Here is a 21,328-nt window from a genome sequence, read left to right on the forward strand (position 1 = left end):
CTGGCGGATTTCGTTCACTCACCAGTAAGCCGTTATCCTCTTCACCTTCTAGTATCCTTCAACGACTCCCTGCTAATTCCCTCCTCTTGTACAGTGTTCATCCAGTTCCAGGATCTTCAGTTGCCGACCATCCATTCGTACTTGCAACAAACATTTATAATCTCTATTGGTCTTGTGTGTGTGTTCTGCATTTGGGCTAAGTCACTAGCTAAGCCATGACACTTTCAGCCGAATCTTAAAACTGTATTAAATGTGTTTGATATCTTTGTATGAGTTCTTTCAGGTTCTCAGCGAAGTCACGAGGTGCATTTAAAGATGATTTTTTAACGATTGTGACTGAAAGCGTGGCGAAGAAATAATCCTGTTGAAAAGTGACTAACCCGCCTATGGAACCACACTGCCCCCTAGTGGTCTGTAGGGTTGAATAGTTAAATCCACAGTAAACTGGACAGTAATATGCAGTAATGCAACTGTTAACCGATGTCCCTTCTGTTTCTTTTTGTACTCCATAGTTAACACAGGAAAATAACATTGTGTGGTTCGCTATTCATATGTCACAACTTTACAGATATTCATCTGAGTTTTGAGACTCATAATCATCGTCTATGTCATGTTATGTGTTATTTGTCTTTATATCATAAGTCTATCTTTAATCCGCATATCTTAACAAGTTGTGGTGTTTTCAGAATCATTGCTACCACCTGCTGTGTTCTGAGCTGACTGAACAGGACTTCAGTAAAGTAAGGTCGACCCGTTTTTCATCTCACAGACGGTTAGATGGATGTCTCGAGACTTTCACGATTAGAATGATACATGAATTCAAGATGTCAGTCTTTAGCTTCAAATAGTAAGCCAACCTAAACTATTTGAGTAAATCCAGTTCCATTCCGCCATATTTTATTCTCAGTTCACTAAGTGTTGTATATAATCACCCATATTCAACACATCTCCTGTTTTAAGGTTCATGTCTTTGGTCATATCGTTTTAAGAAATAGTTCATATATCTATATATATATATGTATAATCACAGGTTGTGTTGTATGCTTTCTTTACGTAATGTCTGTCCAACCAAACCAGAATTCACGAAAGTAGCGAGATATGAGACTGATTGTTAATTGAAATATTAATTTAACATACCAGAACTGTAAGATTCTGTGGTTTTCCTTCTTTAAGATGGTGCCCTACATCTGAGGTTAATTTAGGTTTATTAAGACAGTAAGAACTTCTGGTAAATCCTTATATTTGATCCAGTAACGCTACAACACCTTCTGCATTTTATGTTCTGGAGAGCCGGATCATGGTATTCGGTGGACTTGCCTAACTTTTACCTTTGACACGTGACCCAGGTTAATGTTGGTATAAACAGGATCTGATGAGGTGAAACGTCCAAAACATTTTAGAATAAAGTTTTAACTGCTTCCATGACAACAACCCAATGATTAATGTCTTATTAAAACACAGCTGTGACATCACAGAATACAGACGCTACTAATCATTAAAGTTACCAATAATCAGTCTGTCATCATCTTTCTCTTTAGCACTGCAAACGTTAATGATCAGATATCGTTTGCTTTAATTCTCAAACTGAACAGATGAAACATGAAAGCTACACACCACAACCAAACTAACACTGAAATCAGTTCATGGAAGTTAACCAGCAGAGGGGTGTACAACGAAGCAAGCTCAATACAGCCAGAACCTCAGAGATGACAGGTTCTGCACCAGCCTTTCTGATCTTTAACCCTGAGCGCTCAGATGAAATGCTCATTTTACACATCACATGATTCCCCTCCAGGATAAACTGAGCTGGGCAGCTTGATCCTGACAGCTGGACACAGCAGGTAATACCTGCCTTGGGTTTCTTTCAGAAAGCTCTGAGACTTTGGAACCAATCAGAACATTTAGCTCCGACTGTCTCATAATAAGGAAAAAAATCACCTCATTCATCCATCATATCAGAGAGAAATGTTATTGATGGAATATTATGTGATATACAGGCCCAGACTGATGAAGGTTCTGATCAGTGTTAGATCAGATGTCAGCGGGAGAAACTGCAGCTTCTTTGGGGGGTCAGCAGGTTTGGATATTTAACGTGTTCCGGTTCTTGTCCAAAAGGCTGATGCTGAGTTCAGATTAACATCCAGAGTGACTCAGAGATTTAACAGATTAAACTCTGAATCAACATTGTGTTGGGATTATTTTGGAGATTGAAACGCCAACATTTGAACAACATCTAAAGCTGGAATACTGAATGACTGATTTCCCGTCAGTTATTGATCGATCTAACGTCTGCTCAACATAAATGAAACTTTTTAAATGTTCCACAGTCAGACATCAACTTTCAAAATTTAACTGTCTGAGTTTGCTGTCTGGGAGATCATCAGGACCAGAACCAGGGAACAGAGGCATCTGTTTCAGAACATTTAATCTGAAACTCTAAACAGAAACATGAGCTCAGCAGCAGTTACCGTGGTGACCAGGTCAGCATGAGTTAGGATGGTGGTCCAGTTGGTTAAAACAGAGACAACTTTGTGACTCTCGGTTCAACAGGACTCAATGAGACTGATCTGGCTTCATAGTACACCCATCAGGAGCAGCTTTGTCTGCTGCTGATTCACAACCAGACTCTGTCTCTGCATCAGCTCAGAAATAAGCACGAATATTGTCAGCAGTCGTCCAGAGACATCTCCAGATGTTGAAGGAAGCGGATCAGACCTCCAGGCAGCGGTAACCTCTTCAACTGTCGATGTCCAACCAGCTGGAGAATCTGAAGTCTACAGAGATGCATCAGAGGCCGAGGAGGAGCTGCAACAGAAAGGGACAGATGAGACTGTGGAGAGAAAAAACTCCCTTTGAACAGGAAGAAACCGCCATCAGAACCAGAACCAGGAAGGGCGTCCATCTGCCTCCACCTGCTGGGGGCTGAGAGGACAGGAAAGAGGGGACAACAAGCACCAGAACACCAGACCAGCTGAGAGAGAGATACAAGTTAATGACAACAATGATGTCACATGTACATGGAGAGGAAAGAGAGCAGAGGGAGGAGAGGTGCATCATGGGAGGTTCCCCAGCAGGGTGGGCCTATAGCAGCAGAACTATGGGATGAACTCCAAACCACACGGACCAATAACACAGCACAGGGACCAATAACACAGCACACGGACCAATAACACAGCACAGAGACCAATAACACAGCACACGGACCAATAACACAGCACAGAGACCAATAACACAGCACACGGACCAATAACACAGCACACGGACCAATAACACAGCACAGAGACCAATAACACAGCACAGAGACCAATAACACAGCACACGGACCAATAACACAGCACACGGACCAATAACACAGCACAGGGACCAATAACACAGCACAGGGACACAACACAGCACAGAGACCAATAACACAGCACACGGACCAATAACACAGCACACGGACCAATAACACAGCACAGGGACCAATAACACAGCACACGGACCAATAACACAGCACAGGGACCAATAACACAGCACAGGGACCAATAACACAGCACACGGACCAATAACACAGCACACGGACCAATAACACAGCACAGGGACCAATAACACAGCACAGGGACCAATAACACAGCACAGGGACCAATAACACAGCACACGGACCAATAACACAGCACACGGACCAATAACACAGCACAGGGACCAATAACACAGCACAGGGACCAATAACACAGCACACAGACCAATAACACAGCACAGACACCAATAACACAGCACACGGACCAATAACACACCACACGGACCAATAACACAGCACACGGACCAATAACACAGCACAGGGACCAATAACACAGCACAGGGACCAATAACACAGCACAGAGACCAATAACACAGCACACGGACCAATAACACAGCACACGGACCAATAACACAGCACAGGGACCAATAACACAGCACAGGGACCAATAACACAGCACAGGGACACAACACAGGGACCAATAACACAGCACAGGGACCAATAACACAGCACACGGACCAATAACACAGCACAGGGACCAATAACACAGCACACAGACCAATAGCACAGCACACTGACCAATAACACAGCACTCTGACCAATAACACAGCACAGGGACCAATAACACAGCACACGGACCAATAACACAGCACAGGGACCAATAACACAGCACAGGGAACAATAACACAGCACACGGACCAATAACACAGCACAGGGACCAATAACACAACACACGGACCAATAACACAGCACAGGGACCAATAACACAGCACAGGGACCAATAACACAGCACACGGACCAATAACACAGCACAGGGACCAATAACACAGCACAGGGACCAATAACACAGCACACGGACCAATAACACAGCACACGGACCAATAACACAGCACAGGGACCAATAACACAACACACGGACCAATAACACAGCACAGGGACCAATAACACAGCACAGGGACCAATAACACAGCACACGGACCAATAACACAGCACAGGGACCAATAACACAGCACAGGGACCAATAACACAGCACACGGACCAATAACACAGCACACGGACCAATAACACAGCACAGGGACCAATAACACAGCACAGGGACCAATAACACAGCACACGGACCAATAACACAGCACAGCTACCAATAACCACCAATAAAAACTACGGAAAAACACTTTCAGATTGAACAACAGTTTTAACAGAAGTTGACTGTGCACCATAATAATTCAATATGGCTTGACCAATGGTGCAATTCAATACTCGTATTTTAAGTTATATACTTACGTAGATTTATACTTAGCTTAGTCTTTTTTCCAGTTATTTATTTGTCCATTGTGCAGTGACAGTTTATGCATTGAACTGAACTGAACTGAGCACACAAAACAGACCAGTAACATTTCTCAGTCAGTGACTCACCTGCTTTTTCCTTGATGGTGCTCCATTCAGAGTAACTGTCCAGGTGTTCCATCAGTCTGGAGCAGAGAGTCACGTGACCAACATAGTCCAGTAGGACGTCAATGATCGGCCCCGCCCACCGAGAGATATTGGAGACGGATATCATCTCACAGAACTGTCAACAAATCCATAACAGAACTGTCAGTCAATCAATCACAGAGCTGACAACCAATCAAACAGCTTTACTCTGAAGGCCTGGTTTTAACCTTATGGGCTGATTTCAGGGTAACTTCACAACCTTTACCTTCGAGCTTTTGTCGCTGTCTTAAGTCCCACCCATGTAAATTACATTACGGTCATTCTGCAGACGCTTTTATCCAAAGCGACTTACAATCAGTGTGTTCCACATCGTTCGGCAAAAGAACTTCAGGTCACAAGAAATCATAAGTGCATTTCCTCCCAGAACCAAACAGCTAAGAGCATAACTAGTGCAGAGTAAGTGTGGTAAGTTAGGTACCGAGACACATGGGAAGAAAATTTAGGAAACAAATCAGTGCGTAAGGAGCTGGGACGAAGCAGGTGATGTCCTCAGAGGGCGGATTTGGGTAGTAGTCCAGGCGGGAGATGACCAGAGCCTGGATGAGCACCTGCTGCCTTGGTGAGGAAGGGGCGAATCCTCCGGATGTTGGAGAGGAGGAATCGGCAGGAACGGGTCACTGATGCCATGTTTGCCCAGAACCACAGTTGGTCGTCCAGGGTCACACCCAGATTCCTCGCGGTCAGAGCTGACGTCACCACGGAGACGTTGACGTCTCCATGGTGATGGCCAGATCTCTGAACGGGCAGGCCTTCCCCGGGAGAAACACCAGCTCAGTCTCAGGTTGAGCTTAAGGTGGAGCATCGACATCCACCCCGAGATGTCTGCCAGGCACGCAGCAATGCCTCCACTGGGGTGTCAGAAGGGGCAAAGACAGAATCAGCTGGGTGTCATCTGCATAGCAGTGGTAGGAAAAGTTATGGGAGTGGATGATAGAACCAAGAGATGATGTGTAGAGGGAGAAAAGAAGAGGACCCAGGACCGAACCTTGGGGAACCCCAGTGGTGAGCCTACGTGGCTTCGACACAGACCCTCTCAGTGTTACCTGGTAGGAGCGATCTGTCAGGTAGGATGAGAACATGGAAAGTGCAGAGTCAGAGACACCCATTCCCTCCAGGGCAGAGAGAAGGATGTGGTGGTTCCCTGGGTCAGATGCTGCAGAGAGGTCCAGGGTTAGGGTTAGGGTTAGGGTTAGGGTCCAGGAGAACCAGGTCCAGGGTTAGGGTTAGGGTTAGGATTAGGGTCCAGGAGAACCAGGACAGAGTAGAGAGAGTTAGCTCGAGCAGTTTGGAGTGACTCAGTTACTGCTGGCAGGGCCGTCTCAGTTGAGGGGCCCACCTGGAACCCGGACTGGTGGGGGTCCAAGAGGTTGTTCTGGTGGAGGTAAGAGGGCAGATGTTTAAAGACGGCAAGAGTTTTGGACAGAAAGGGTAGAAGGGACACCGGTCTGTAGTTCTTGATCTCTGAAGGGTCCAGAGCTGGTTTCTTTAGAAGAGGAGTGACTCTGGCAGTCCTGAAAGCAGAAGGAAAAGAGCCTGATGTCAAAGACGTGTAATGCCTTGTGTACACCAAGAGCGACCTACGCTACGTGAGTGCCGGAAATCATTATTTCTCTATGGAGGGTGAGCTAACTGAGCGACCAGAGCGAATTCCAGCGAATTCCAACTCAAGCTAATATTATGGTAATGAGCTATGATGCGGTTCGGCGAAAACCAATGACAATCCACAGATTGTAGGGGTCCGACAATCCACGGGTTCGCGGAAACAGACGTGTAAACTTTGGTTCCTAGTTCCTACGTCCTTCAAACATGGCTACTGAAAAATGAATCGCCGCGGTGTCCGCCCACCAGATATTGTACAACCCCACAACATATGCATATCGGGATAATAACAAAAAACACGACATGACATGGAAGTATAGAATATGCCTTCAATGCATTTGGTGGCTCTGAAAAGTGCCGTTATGGTGTGCCGGGTGTCAAGGCTGCCAGGTGACCGCCCCCTCATTGGCGAAGTAGGCCATGAACATCTCCCTCACCCGAATGGCCTCACGAGTGGCGTTGTTGCTGCCTACTCTGGAAACGGGCTGGAGGCCAGCTGCATCGCTGTCTGCATCCATGGGTAAAGCCGTCATTAGTGCCAGGTCGTGAGGGGCGGTGCGCCGCAGATAATTGTGCAGCACACAGGTTGCTTTAACGCAGTAGCGGGGCCTTTAAAAATTGAACATTCTAAATGTGACGTCACGAGCGAACAAAGCTACCAAAGAGAATTCTCAAGCGAAGCCTCTCCAGCTACCTCCGCTACCAGGCAGCGTAGGTCGCCCTTGGTGTACACACAGCATTAATGAGGTGGGTCAGGTAAGGAAGAAGATCAGGTGCAGCAGAATGAAGGAGAGGGGAAGGGACTGGGTCAAGGGAACATGTGGTGGGGCGGCTGGATGTTACAAGGTGAAGGACCTCATCTGCAGAGAGAAGTTGGGCAGAGAGGGAGGAGAAGAGAGGGAGGAGAGGAGAGGGAGGTAGGACAGGAAGTAGTGGTCAGAGAGGTGAAGAGGAGTGACAGAGAGGTGTTACTAGAACAGAGCCTGGTGACGATAAGGTCCAGTAGGTTTCCAGCCTTGTGGGTAAGAGGAGATGGGGAGAGAGCTTGGTCAGAGGAGGAGAGAAAAGAAACAAGAGGGTGAAGCTTCTCTGTCTGGATGTTGAAGTCACCGAGAAGGATGAGGCCGGAGCCATCATCAGGGACGTGAGAGACCAGAGTGTCCAGCTCCTCCAGAAGTCCCCAGCATGGCCTGGTGGGCGATAAACTACAGCCATGGTGGGCCTGGTGGGCGATAAATTACAGCCATGGTGGGCCAGGTGGGCGATAAACTACAGCCATGGTGAGCCTGGCCGGGTGAGAGACAGTGACAGCATGATATTCAAAGGAGGAGGGAGAGAACTGGCAGAGGGAACAAAGAGAGTATTTTCAGTCCCTGGAAATGAGCAGGCCAGGACCACCGCCCCGCCTCGCAGCTCTGGGAGTGTGAGAGAAAGAGTACACATCAGACAGAGCTGCGGGCGTGGCAGTGTTTTTTCTGGGGAGATCCAGGTCTCTGTTAGAAACAGAAAGTTAAGGGAGAGCATGGATGCATAGCCTGAGATAAACTCAGCCTTCTGAACTGCAGACTGGCAGTTCCACAGCCCCCCTGCCACCACCTGCTCAACACGAGTGGAGAGAGAAGGATGGATAAGGTTAGTGGGGTCCTCTGGGTTTGACCCTGCATCTGCCTGGTCCCCGAGACCGAGAGGAAAGAACGGGAATGAAGACATGGTTAGTCCAAAGATGGAACTTTACCCTTATAGGTGCCGTCCTTGAGGAAGTCAGACTTGAAAAAGTTGAGTGCCTTTGTTCAACAGCCTTCGCTTGAAAGCTGACGCTACCAACAAGAGTTACTTTGCACTGCTTCACTAATTGCTGATTGTCTGCAGGAGAGCAGACTCCTCCCACAGATTAAGAGGCAAATTGGTCTTTCTTGGCTGAAACTAGTTTAAATGGGGGCTGTTATCACACATCCATCCATCCATCCATCCATCCATCCATCCATTATCTTCCGCTGGTCCGGGGATCGGGTCGCGGGGGCAGCAGCTTGAGCAAAGAGACCCAGACGTCCCTGTCCCCGGCCACTTCCTCCAGCTCTTCTGGGGGGACCCCGAGGCGTTCCCAGGCCAGCCGAGAGACATAGTCTCTCCAACGTGTCCTGGGTCTTCCCCGGGGCCTCCTCCCAGTGGGACGGGCCCGGAACACCTCACCAGGGAGGCGTCCAGGAGGCATCCTAACCAGATGCCCGAGCCACCTCATCTGACTACTCTCGATGCGGAGGAGCAGCGGTTCTACTCCGAGCCCCTCCCGGATGACTGAGCTTCTCACCCTATCTCTAAGGGAGAGCCCAGACACCCTGCGGAGGAAACTCATTTCGGCCGCTTGTATTCGCGATCTCGTTCTTTCGGTCCCTACCCACAGCTCGTGACCATAGGTGAGGGTAGGAACATAGACTGACCGGTAAATCGAGAGCTTCGCCTTCTGGCTCAGCTCCTTCTTCACCACGACGGGCCGGTGCAGAGCCCGCATCACTGCAGACGCCGCATCGATCCGCCTATCAATCTCCTGTTCCCTTCGTCCCTCATTCGTGAACAAGACCCGAGATACTTGAACTCCTCCACTTGGGGAAGGATCTCATTCCCGACCCAGAGAGAGCATTCCACCCTTTTCCGGCTGAGGACCATGGTCTCAGATTTGGAGGCGCTGATTCTCATCCCAGCCGCTTCACACTCGGCTGCGAACCGCTCCAGTGAGAGCTGAAGGTCACGGCCCGACGACGCCAACAGAACCACATCGTCCGCAAAAAGCAGAGACCCGATTCTGAGGTCGCCAAACCGGACCCCCTCAATGCCCTGGCTGCGCCTAGAAATTCTGTCCATAAAAATTATGAACAGAATCGGTGACAAAGGGCAGCCCTGACGGAGTCCAACCCTCACAGGAAACATGTCCGACTTACTGCCGGCAATGCGGACCAAACTCTGACACCGGTCATACAGAGACCGAACAGCCCATATCAAGGAGTCCGGCACTCCATACTCCCGGAGCACCCCCCACAAGAGTCCCCGAGGGACACGGTCGAACCTCTTCTCCAAGTCCACAAAACACATGTAGACTGGTTGGGCGAACTCCCATGCTCCCTCCAGGATCCTGCGGAGGGTATAGACCTGGTCCACTTTTCCACGGCCAGGACGAAAACCACACTGCACCTCCTGAATCCGAGATTCGACTATCCTGTGGATCCTCCTCTCCAGTACCCCCGAATAGACCTTACCAGGGAGGCTGAGGAGTGTGATCCCCCTATAGTTGGAACACACCCTCCGGTCCCCCTTTTTAAAGAGGGGGACCACAACCCCGATCTGCCAGTCCAGAGGCACTGCCCCCGATGTCCACGCGAAGCTGCAGAGGCGTGTCAACCAAGACAGCCCTACAACATCCAGAGCCTTGAGGAACTCCAGACGGACCTCATCCACCCCCGGGGCCACCTCGGCCACCTCAGCCCCAGAAATGGGAGACCCCACGTCCGAGCTCCCCAACTCTGCTTCCTCATCGGAAGGCGTGTCGGTGGGATTGAGGAGGCCCTCGAAGTATTCCCCCCACCGACTCACGACGTCCCTAGTTGAAGTCAGCAGAGCCCCGCCCTCACCATACACGGTGTTGAGGTGCCTCCCCGAACTCCTCCCAAGCCCGAGTTTTTGCCTCCGCCGAGGCCGCGTTCCGCTTGGCCTGTCGGTACCATCAGCTGCTTCCAGAGTCCCACTGGCCAAAAAGGCCCGATAGGACTCCTTCTTCAGCTTGACGGCTTCACTCACCACTGGGGTCCACCAGCGGGTTCGGGGATTGCCGCCACGACAGGCACCGACCACCTTATGGCCACAGCTCCGGTCGGCCGCCTCAACAATGGAGGCACGGAACATGGCCCATTCGGGCTCAATATCCCCCACCTCCCCCGGGACATGGCTGAAGCTCTGCCGGAGGTGGGAGTTGAAACTCCTCCTTACAGGGGATTCCGTCAGCCGTTCCCAACAGACCCTCACAATACGTTTGGGCCTGCCAGGTCTGCTTCCTCCCCCACCAGCGGAGCCAACTCACCACCAGGTGGTGATCAGTTGACAGCTCCGCCCCTCTCTTCACCCGAGTGTCCAGAACATACGGCCGCAAGTCCGACGATACAACCACAAAGTCGATCATCTAGCTGCGGCCTCGGGTGTCCTGGTGCCAAGTGCACATATGGACATCCTTATGCCTGAACATGGTGTTCGTTATGGACAGTCCGTGACAAGCACAGAAGTCCAACAACAAAACACCACTCTGATTCAGATCGGGGGGGCCGTTCCTCCCAATCACGCCCCTCCAGGTCTCACTGTCATTGCCCACGTGAGCATTGAAGTCCTCCAGCAGGACGAGGGAGTCTCCCGGAGGAGCACTCTCCAGTGCCTCCAAAAAGGGTGGGTACTCTGAACTGCCGTACGGTGCATAAGCACAAACAACAGTCAGGACCCGTCCCCCCACCCTAAGGCGAAGAGAGGCTGCCCTCTCGTCTACCGGGGTGAACCCCAATGTACAGGCGCACAGCCGGGGGGCAATAAGTATGCCCACACCTGCTCTACGCCTCTTACCGCGGGCAACTCCAGAGTGTAAGAGAGTCCAACCCCTGTCGAGGAGGCTGGTTCCGGAGCCCAAGCCATGCGTCGAGGTGAGTCCGACTATATCTAGCCGGAACCGCTCAGCCTCGCGCACCAGCTCAGGCTCCTTCCCCAGCAGAGAGGTGACGTTCCACGTCCCAAGAGCCAGCTTCAGTAGCCGAGGATCAGACCGCCAAGGTCCCCGCCTTCGGCTGCCGCCCAACTCACACTGCACCCGACCCCCATGGCCCCTCCCACGGGTGGTGAGCCCGTCAGAAGGGGGACCTGTGTCGTTTCTTCGAGCTGTGCCCGACCGAGCCCCACGGGCACAGACCCGGCCACCAGGCGGTCGCCAGCGGGCCCCACCCCTGGGCCTGGCTCCAGGGGGAGGCCCCGGTAACCCACGTCCGGGCAAGGGAACACGGTGTCCAAAAATATTATTCATCATAGGGGTTTTATGAGCTGTTCTTTGTCTGGTCCCACATCTAGGATCTGTTTGCCATGGGTGACCCTACCAGGGGCTTAAAACCCCAGACAACATAGCTCCCAGACTCATTGGGGCACGCAAACCCCCCCACCACGGTAAGGTGACAGCTCATGGGGAGGTGGTGCAGCAAGCCTACAGTCAAAGTATAGCAAAAAACAGCCTGGTACACAATAAAAGTTAACTTACAATATTCTGGATGAATCAAGAGTTCAGAGTCCCTCCAAAAATTAAGACACAAGCACCAAATGTGTTTGGAAAAGTTAAACTCACCTGAACGCCTCTTCTCAGCTCCGTCTCAAGAGCCACTTGGTCGGTTTCAGGCAGCTCACTCCTGTCTGATGGGATGGTTTTGATTGGTGGATGAGGCTGGTTGCCGTACATGCAGTCAAAGCAGGAGCGAGCGTCGCCTCCGTGGTCCAGCAGGAACTTGAACATAGGAAGGTATTTCATGGAGAACATATAGACGGCAGGGAAGGTAGTGGGGTGAGTGGGAACGGCAGCATTGATGTTGGCGCCATGCTCAACCAGCAGGGTGATGGTCTGAAGGCAGCCGTGCCTCGCAGCAACCATCAGTGGCCTGAATACGTCCAGGTTTGGGTCGGCGCCAGCAGCCAGCAACAGGCGCACCGCATCGATGTTGTTGTTGATGACAGAGAAGTAGAGTATGGTACTGCGGCGGTCTGCATAAAGCCTCGACCGGTCTTCTGATAGCTGAGCATTGACATCAAATCCCGCCTCAATCAGCATCTCCAACATGTCGTCATGGTTACGCTCTGCTGCCAGGTGCAGTGGACTGATACCAGTCCGCCGGACTCTGGTCTTACTGGTGGCTGGGATCAACATGGACACAATTCTGGAAACAAGATGCAGCTCAGGACAAAAATTTAGCAAAAAATGTTCAGAAAATATATTGTAACTTAATCCTGATTAAGCATTATTTCCTTCATCTTTTAATCTCAGTCCTTCTTTTATCCTGAGCTCTGTGCTACAAAGCAGGTTCAACATGTCCAGAGTGTCTTCTGATATCTGGTTTAAGACACTTACTATCAGATCACACCAGAGGGTGTCATGGCGGTTATCCTATCTCTGAGTTAACCCAGGTTTCTGACTCATTGTTCTCATAGGTCAAGTTCAGTTATTTAGTGTTGTACAAATTAAAAACAACAACATCCAAGATAAAAATTTGAAATAAATAAACTAAAACATTAAGAAGAAATGTTTAAAATAAACATCAATCAAAGCACAAAGAAGTGGGTCCTGGGATTTAAAACCTGACAGTGTCTGAATAGCTCTGATATGAAGCACTGTTCCTTAGTTTAGGAGCAGACCTAAGACCTGGTTCTGGTTACAATTGTAAGCCTACGATATGAAAAGTCTAGGACGAGCTGGGTTGACAACCTCAGTGCTCTAAATGGAGGATGTAGCAGTTCAGATAAGTATGGCACAGCCACACCATTTAAACTTTTAAAAATAATTAATAAAATTAAACTGGATCCTGAAACCAACAAGAAGCTAGTGAAGAGAAGTAAACAGGTCATGTGCTTGCCATATTTAAAAATATCAGTTTTCCTTTCATTGAGATTCAATTGTTCACCATCATCCACGCTTTTACATCCTTTCAACAACTCAGCAAGTCTTTGACAAAGTCAAATTTCAGAGGTAGGTCGATCTACCGCAATTAGGTTATCTGGTTATCTGAGTTGGAAGCTCATTTCTGCACTGTTGAAAACCACCTGATGGCGAGCCAGGTCCCTTAAGTCAGTGCGGAGCCACCTGGCGTAGCGAGCTCCATTAGCCGCCCCGAGCAGAACCCGAGCAGCCGGGATTACGGGGTGGCCGGGTGACGGTCAGGAAGGGGAGGCACAGCCCTAAAGTCAAGCCCGTGGTTCACCATCGACCTGTCCACATTTCAAACACATTTTCCCCACTCAGCAACACACCCACTGAGGATAAAACCCTGGTAACTGGCAGCTCTACAGTCAGGAACGTGGCATTAGAGACACCAGCGACTATAGTCAGATGCATTCCAGGGCCCAGAGCGGGCGACCAAGAATGTTTAAAACTGCTGCCTAAGGATAAACGTAAATATGGTAAAATAGTTATTCACGTCGGCGTTAATGACACCCGGTTACGCCAATCGGAGGTCAATAAAATGAATGTTGCATCGGTGTGTAATTTTACCAAAACAATGTCGGACTCCGTAGTTTTCTAGATCTTGTCCAGCAAACAACGTGGGCTACAGAGATAATTGGCAATCTTTCAGGGGAAAACCTGGTCTGATGAGGAGAGACGGCATCCATCCCACTTTGGAAGGAGCAGCTCTCATTTCTAGAAATATGGACGAATTTATTTGTCGCCCTAAAACATGACAACCCAGGTTGCAGCCTTCAGTTATCAGGCCCCTCTCTGTGGAACCAGCTGCCAGTTTGGGAGGCAGAGCCTTCAGTTATCAGGCCCCTCTCTGTGGAACCAGCTGCCGGTTTGGGAGGCAGAGCCTTCAGTTATCAGGCCCCTCTCTGTGGAACCAGCTGCCAGTTTGGGAGGCAGAGCCTTCAGTTATCAGGCCCCTCTCTGTGGAACCAGCTGCCAGTTTGGGAGGCAGAGCCTTCAGTTATCAGGCCCCTCTCTGTGGAACCAGCTGCCGGTTTTTGGAGGCAGAGCCTTCAGTTATCAGGCCCCTCTCTGAGGAACCAGCTGCCAGTTTGGGAGGCAGAGCCTTCAGTTATCAGACCCCTCTCTGTGGAACCAGCTCCCAGTTTGGGAGGCAGAGCCTTCAGTTGTCAGGCCCCTCTCTTTGGCTCTGAATGTAATTTTGAATTTAATGAATTGGATTTGATTGGATTATGATTACAATGAATTTAACTCAAATTGGCATGAATTGGACTGTTTTGAAGTAGCAAATCAGTGGTAGGTAATAAAAATAAAAAATTTTGTGGGGTTTTTAAAAATAAACCCCACAGGCAACATTTAAAGCAAAATCAAGAATGGCCCTAAGATGGAGCCTTGTGGGGCTCCACATCTCCGTCACATCTGAATGTTAATGTTACATTATATATTGGTTTGAACCTTATAAAACACAGTTTACCCACATGTCACTGCTTCTCTTGGCAGCGATGTGAAGCGGCAACAGTCCTGTCCTACCAGGCTTGTTAGCATCTGCTTTCTGGGACAGGAGCAGCTCAACGACCTCTTCATGTCCATTTTTAGCAGATTCATACAGAGCTGTGGCCCCATCATCTGCCTGAGTGTTAATGTCTGCACCTGCAGGAGGACCAGGATGAGAAAATGAGATCAGTACTCAGGGGTCAGGTCTCAAGGACCTTGGCCACCCTTCCTGGTTCTGGTTCTGATCAAAGTCAAAAGTCAAAGTCCAACTTATTTGTATAGCACATTTCATGTACAAAACAATTCAAAGTGCTTTACATAAAATAAAAGCATTGCAGCAGGGAGTGGAAGAAGGAAAATACATAAAAGAATACAAAGAGAAACAATTAAAATAATTAAAATTAATTCAAAACAAGCAACAGTTTGGGACCGCTCCAGAAAGTCCAACCCAGTTTTCCAGCCTGTGCAACAGGATTCTGTGATCTACAGTATCAAACGCAGCGCTGAGGTCCAACAGAACCAGGACTGAAACATTACCAGAATCAGTATTCAACCTGATGTCGTTTAACACTTTGACCAGAGCTGTTTCAGTGCTGTAATGACGTCTGAAGCCTGATTGAAAGTTATCAAGACTTCCACTTTCATTCAGAAAGTCGTTGAGCTGGTTAAATACAACTTTCTCAATAATCTTGGAAATAAAAGAGAGATTAGAGACAGGTCTGTAGCTGTTCATCATAGAGGCGTCTAGAGTTCTCTTCTTTAGGAGTGGCTTAATGGCAGCTGTCTTTAGTGACTTGGGAAAAATGCCTGATGCCAGTGAGCTGTTAACTATTCGTAAGAGACCACTTTCTGCTGAAGTAAAAACAGTTTTTAAAAAGTCGGATGGTATTATGTCCAGAGAACAAGTTGTTGATTTCAGCTGCCGAACTGTTTCCTCTAGGATTTTTAAATTAACAATATTAAACTGTGACATAACGTCAGAGTTATTTCCAGGTTTTAGACACAGATTAGTTTTCTTGTTTGTCTGTGTTGCGTGAATGTTTTGTCTAATTGTTTTTATTTTTTGGCTAAAATAGTTACATTACATTACATTACGTCATTTTGCAGACGCTTTTATCCAAAGCGACTTACAATAAGTGTGTTCCACATCGGGAGGCAAAAGAACTTCAGGTCACAAGAAATCATAAGTGCATTTCCTTCCAAAACCAAACAGCTAAGAGCAGAACTAGTGCTAGAGTAAGTGCAGTAAGTTAGGTACCGAGACAAATGGGAAGACAATTTAGGAAACGAATCAGTGCGTAAGGAGCTGGGAGGAAACAGGTGATGTCCTCAGAGGGCGGATCTGGGTAGTAGTCCAGGCGGGAGATGACCAGAGCCTGGATGAGCACCTGTGCTGCCTTGTCGGTGAGGAAGGGGCGAATCCTCCGGATGTTGGAGAGGAGGAATCGGCAGGAACGGGTCACTGATGCCATGTTTGCCCAGAACCACAGTTGGTCGTCCAGGGTCACACCCAGATTCCTCGCGGTCTGAGCTGACGTCACCACGGAGACGTTGACGTCTCCATGGTGATGGCCAGGTCTCTGAACGGGCAGCCCTTCCCCGGGAGAAACACCAGCTCAGTCTCAGGTTGAGCTTAAGGTGGAGCATCGACATCCACCCCGAGATGTCTGCCAGGCACGCAGCAATGCCTCCACTGGGGTGTCAGAAGGGGGCAAAGACAGAATCAGCTGGGTGTCATCTGCATAGCAGTGGTAGGAAAAGTTATGGGAGTGGATGATAGAACCAAGAGATGATGTGTAGAGGGAGAAGAGGACCCAGGACCGAACCTTGGGGAACCCCGGTGGTGAGCCTACGTGGCTTCGACACAGACCCTCTCAGTGTTACCTGGTAGGAGCGACCCGTCAGTTGGCAAATTCGTTGCATTTCTCAGTAGAGAGGAGGTCTGGGTTTGACTGTTTAGGAGGATTTGTGAGTTTTTCAACCATAGCAAACAGAGTTGGAGAATTGTTGACATTCTTATTAATCATTTCAGATAAATGCAGCTGTCTGGCCTTGCACAGCTCATTGTTATAACTATGCAGGCTTTCTTTGTACAGCTCATAGTGAATCTGAAGCTTTGTTTTCCTCCACTTACGTTCAGCTTTCCTGCATTCTCTTTTCAGGTTTTTGACCGTAGTGGTGTTTCTCCATGGGGTTTTCTGTTTGATCAAGGTGCTCTTGATTCTTATCGGTGCAACAGCTTCCATTACATTCAAAATGTTCAAATTAAAATGATCCAGCCGTCCTTCAACAGACTCTGCGCTCATTGTTGGTAACACAGCTATGGCCTCCCTAAACTGAGCACTTGTTTTCTCATTGATGTACCTCTTCTTAACTGAGAAGCTGGTTGTTTGAACATTCTGAGTGATCAATAAATCAAATAAAATACAAGAATGGTCAGACAAGGCCAAATCAATAACCACAACAGAAGAAATATCAACACCTTTAGACATGAGCAGGTCCAGAATGTGACCTCGAAGGTGGGTTGGTTCGGTTCTGTTACATGTTGCCACAAACCAAACATGTCCAGCACAGAAGAAAATTATTTGGCATTACCATCCATGTCATCTTTGTGAATGTTAAAATCCCCGGGCAAGATAAAATGGTTAACATCAGTCGAAATAACAGACAATAATTCAGAAAATTCATCAATAAAACTTGCACAGTATCCTGATCTTCCTGTTAAAAGTGAGTTTTTTCTCTCCACAGTCGCCTTGTGCACGATCAGGATGGATTGGATCAAAGAGTGTCAGGTCTGGGGTTGGCAGGACACGGATGCAGACTTCAAAGGTGAGAAGCAAACTTGGTTTATTCACAAAAAACAAAAGCGAAAAACAAGGCGCGGCTGAGCCGGATGATGAAACCTAAACTGTGGGATCAAAACATGAATATGACTGTGACACGAAAACCAAAGACTTGACATGACATGGAAAGCACTAAATACTGAACAGAGAGTGATTGGTGAATGAGTGCAGCTGGGGACAATGAATACAGGTGACGTGAGTGAAACTAATGACCAGAACATGGGGACTGAGGAAAAAGCAATGGCAAAACTAAAACATGGCAAAACTTAACTAAACATGGACTTAAAAACTAAGACATGACTAACACATGATAAAACATAAAACTAAAAACATGGGGAAAACCCCATGAATGTGATCGGAGGCGGTCTGGCGGATGGCCAGACTTCCCGCAACGTGGAGTCAGGAACCGGACACTGTCCGGCGGGTGGCCAGACTTCCGGCGACGTGGAGGCAGGAGCCGATCTGGCAGACGGCCAGACTTCCCGCAACGTGGAGGCAGGAACCGGAGAGTGTCCGGCGGGCGGCCAGACTTCCGGCGACGGGGGAGCCCCCCTTGAAGGGATGGATCCCAGACATCCCAAAAAGAGGGTGGGAGGGAGGGGCTTGAAGCTGTGGGTCCTTGGGCTGTGGTTCTATGGGCTCTAGCTCTGTGGGCTCTGTGGGCTCTGTGGGCTCTAGCTTTAGCTCTCTGGGCTCTGGCGCTAGCTCTGGCTCTCTTGGCTCTCTGGGCGCTAGCTCTGTGGGCTCTATGGCTGCTAGCTCTGTGGACACTATGGCTGCTAGCTCTGTGGACACTATGGGCGCTAGCTCTGTGGGCTCTATGGCTGCTAGCTCTGTTGACTCTATGGGCTGCTAGCTCTGTGTGCTCTATGGCTGCTAGCTCTGTTGACTCTATGGGCTGCTAGCTCTGTGGGCTCTATGGCTGCTAGCTCTGTTGACTCTATGACTGCTAGCTCTGTGGACTCTATGGCTGCTAGCTCTGTTGACACTATGGGCTGCTAGCTCTGTGGACTCTATGGCTGCTAGCTCTGTTGACTCTATGACTGCTAGGTCTGTGGACTCTATGGCTGCTAGCTCTGTGGGCACTATGGGCTGCTAGCTCTGTGGACTCTGTGGCTGCTAGCTCTGTTGACTCTATGACTGCTAGCTCTGTGGACTCTATGGCTGCTAGCTCTGTGGGCACTATAGGCTGCTAGCTCTGTGGACTCTATGGCTGCTAGCTCTGTTGACTCTATGGGCTGCTAGCTCTGTGGGCTCTATGGCTGCTAGCTCTGTTGACTCTATGACTGCTAGCTCTGTGGACTCTATGGCTGCTAGCTCTGTTGACACTATGGGCTGCTAGCTCTGTGGACTCTATGGCTCCTAGCTCTGTTGACTCAATGGCTGCTAGCTCTGTGGACTCTATGGCTGCTAGCTATGTGGGCTGGGACTCTCTGGACTGTGGGTCTGTGGACTGTGATATTGGAGAGGTGAGGGAGGATCAGTGCGGTGGTTCTATGGGCTCTCTAGGCTCTGGCGCTAGCTCTGGTTCTCTGGACGCTATGGGCGCTTGCTCTGTGGACGCTATGGCTGCTAGCTCTGTGGACGCTATGGCTGCTAGCTCTGAGGAAAAAGCAATGGCAAAACTAAAACATGGCAAAACTTAACTAAACATGGACTTAAAAACTAAGACATGACTAACACATGATAAAACATAAAACTAAAAACATGGGGAAAACCCCATGAACGTGACAAAGAGAAGTTTAAGTGTAATCTGTTGGTTACCTTAGCTTGGAAACCTTTTTAAAATTAGCTCTGTATGAATTGGACTTATTTGGAATGTAATGAATTGGATTTGATTGTATTAGCAGTAGCATTAAAGAGTTCAGGAAGTTCTTCAGGTACCATGTTTAATGAGGAGGCGCAGGGTGGCGAGTTGCCCGCTCTGAGCGGCTGTGAACAGCGGGCTGATGCCGTACATATTGCAGAGGTTGTGTTTGGCTCCAGCCTTCAGCAGCATCTCACATATCTCCACGTTGTTTCGGAGCACAGCTTCCTGCAGAGCCGTCCATCCCTGACTGCAGCGGGTATTCACCTCTGCTCCGTGATTCAGCAGCTCCGCCACGATGGCAGCGTTGCTCCTTTCGCTGGCTGCAGGATAACAAAAGCCAAAAACTAACTGCCCAGAAAACTGCAGGAATCTCTTCATTAGAGAGGTCACGTTAGGATTCTGTAGCTTTGCTTCAATGTATCACAGTAATTCATGCTGGTAAAATGTAATTCTTTTGCACACAAAGCACCTAATGAACAGTCCAACCCTTCCAACTGTTCAGTTACTGGTCCATTAATCAAGTGGTATTATAAAAACTAACCAGGAAGAATTAAGAGCCATAAAGCTCGCCTGTAGTTTACCAAGAGCTAATCTAAAGAATGAAATAAATCTCTTGGATGAGAAGAAAAAGTGTGATCTTCTAAACGGATTCCTGGACACAGTTTAACTCTCAGGAGATCTGAAGCAGGGATACATTCCTAGGGATGGGAATCGAAAACCATTTTTTGTTGAGAACCGGTTCCCAGTGTTTCAAGTCCTTGGAATCGTTTGCCGATTTTGCAAACGATTCCCTTATCGATTCCAGTGGGCGCAAATGACGTCACCACGCAGCGTTGCGTGGCGAGTCCAGCGCAGCCAGCAGCCAACAGTAAACATGGCGCCCAAGCGGTACAAACGCTCGAAAGTTTGGTTACACATCCCTAAAAGAGACGACAACAGGGCAACTTGTTAAGTGAATATTTCACCAAAGGGAGGAAATACTACCAACATGCAATAACTATGAATGAATGTCGCGTTTTCGATCCGCTCCGGACTAACGTTGGTGAATCTGAACCCAGCAACGTTAGCAACATTAGCATGTCCTCGGCTAACACTGCAGGTAACTAACTAACAAACACTGCCTATCATGTTAGCACCAGCTGCCTGATTGTAAAAGCTGCTGTTAGTAACGGTTAAGGTTAAATGAATGCCTTCTCAGGCATTACATTTAGATGAAATCATGAGAGACAGAGCCTGACTGGCTCAGAGCCAGAGGCTGGTGGTGCTACCCCCAGTTCACCTCTACCTCCAGCTTCTCCTTTCACCAGAGCAGGAAGAGTTCAATTACCCAGGCCAGGATAGACCAATGTGGACCTCACCGTTGTTGGGTTTGTGAGGTCATGACTCGTGTTACTTCTAAACTAAACAAAGTTGATGCTAATCGACCGGTTTGTTGTCCTTTTTCTCCAAATGAGAATCGATAAGGGAACCGACAAAGAACCGAATCGTTAAGCAGAATCGAAAATGGAATTGTAATCGTAAAAATCTTATCAATTCCCATCCCTATTCGCTCCCCGTATCACCGTCTAATTACCTCTGTAGAGTGGAGTCTCTTTATCATAGTTTGTGATGTCTGGCTTAGCTCCATTTTCTAGCAGCACCTGAACACATCCCAGATGGTCTGTGCCGGTGGCAACAAGCAGCGGCGTCTCGCCACATACCGTCCTCTTGTTGATCATCCCAGGCTGAGCTGCTCACACAAACGGACACATAGCATCATCTTTATAACATCCTGGTGTCGCTAGCTGTTTTCACACTGAGATCCGCTACCTTCGCGGGTCCAAATTACCACTTCATCCCGTGTCGAGCAATGTGAAAGCTTGGCGTATTAGGTGATCTGTGCCGCCTGAAGCCGA

At 48.7% G+C, this 21,328-nt stretch overlaps 1 protein-coding gene across 8 annotated transcripts in view; it reads right to left on the reverse strand.

Moving 5' to 3' along the window:
- Window positions 1-1,553: 1,553 nt before the first annotated feature.
- LOC142374679 (ankyrin repeat and SOCS box protein 2-like) overlaps window positions 1,554-21,328 on the reverse strand; it is a 31,527-nt gene continuing 11,752 nt past the window's right edge. For 6 of the 8 annotated variants that reach the window (XM_075458426.1, XM_075458425.1, XM_075458429.1 and 3 more), the window contains 6 exons: window positions 21,007-21,162; window positions 19,508-19,753; window positions 14,765-14,936; window positions 11,946-12,528; window positions 4,910-5,063; window positions 1,554-2,805 (listed from right to left, as the gene is read on the reverse strand). In XM_075458426.1, the coding sequence (XP_075314541.1) occupies window positions 2,666-2,805; window positions 4,910-5,063; window positions 11,946-12,528; window positions 14,765-14,936; window positions 19,508-19,753; window positions 21,007-21,162 (1,451 nt within the window). In that variant the 3' untranslated portion in view covers window positions 1,554-2,665. Of the gene's footprint in view, window positions 2,806-4,909; window positions 5,064-6,409; window positions 7,873-11,945; window positions 12,529-14,764; window positions 14,937-19,507; window positions 19,754-21,006; window positions 21,163-21,328 lie in introns of those variants that run through there. The other 2 variants (XR_012768774.1, XM_075458427.1) reach the window with 2 other exon arrangements.

Source organism: Odontesthes bonariensis, chromosome 24, assembly GCF_027942865.1.
Source record: "Odontesthes bonariensis isolate fOdoBon6 chromosome 24, fOdoBon6.hap1, whole genome shotgun sequence".
NCBI classification, from domain to species: Eukaryota; Metazoa; Chordata; class Actinopteri; order Atheriniformes; family Atherinopsidae; genus Odontesthes; species Odontesthes bonariensis.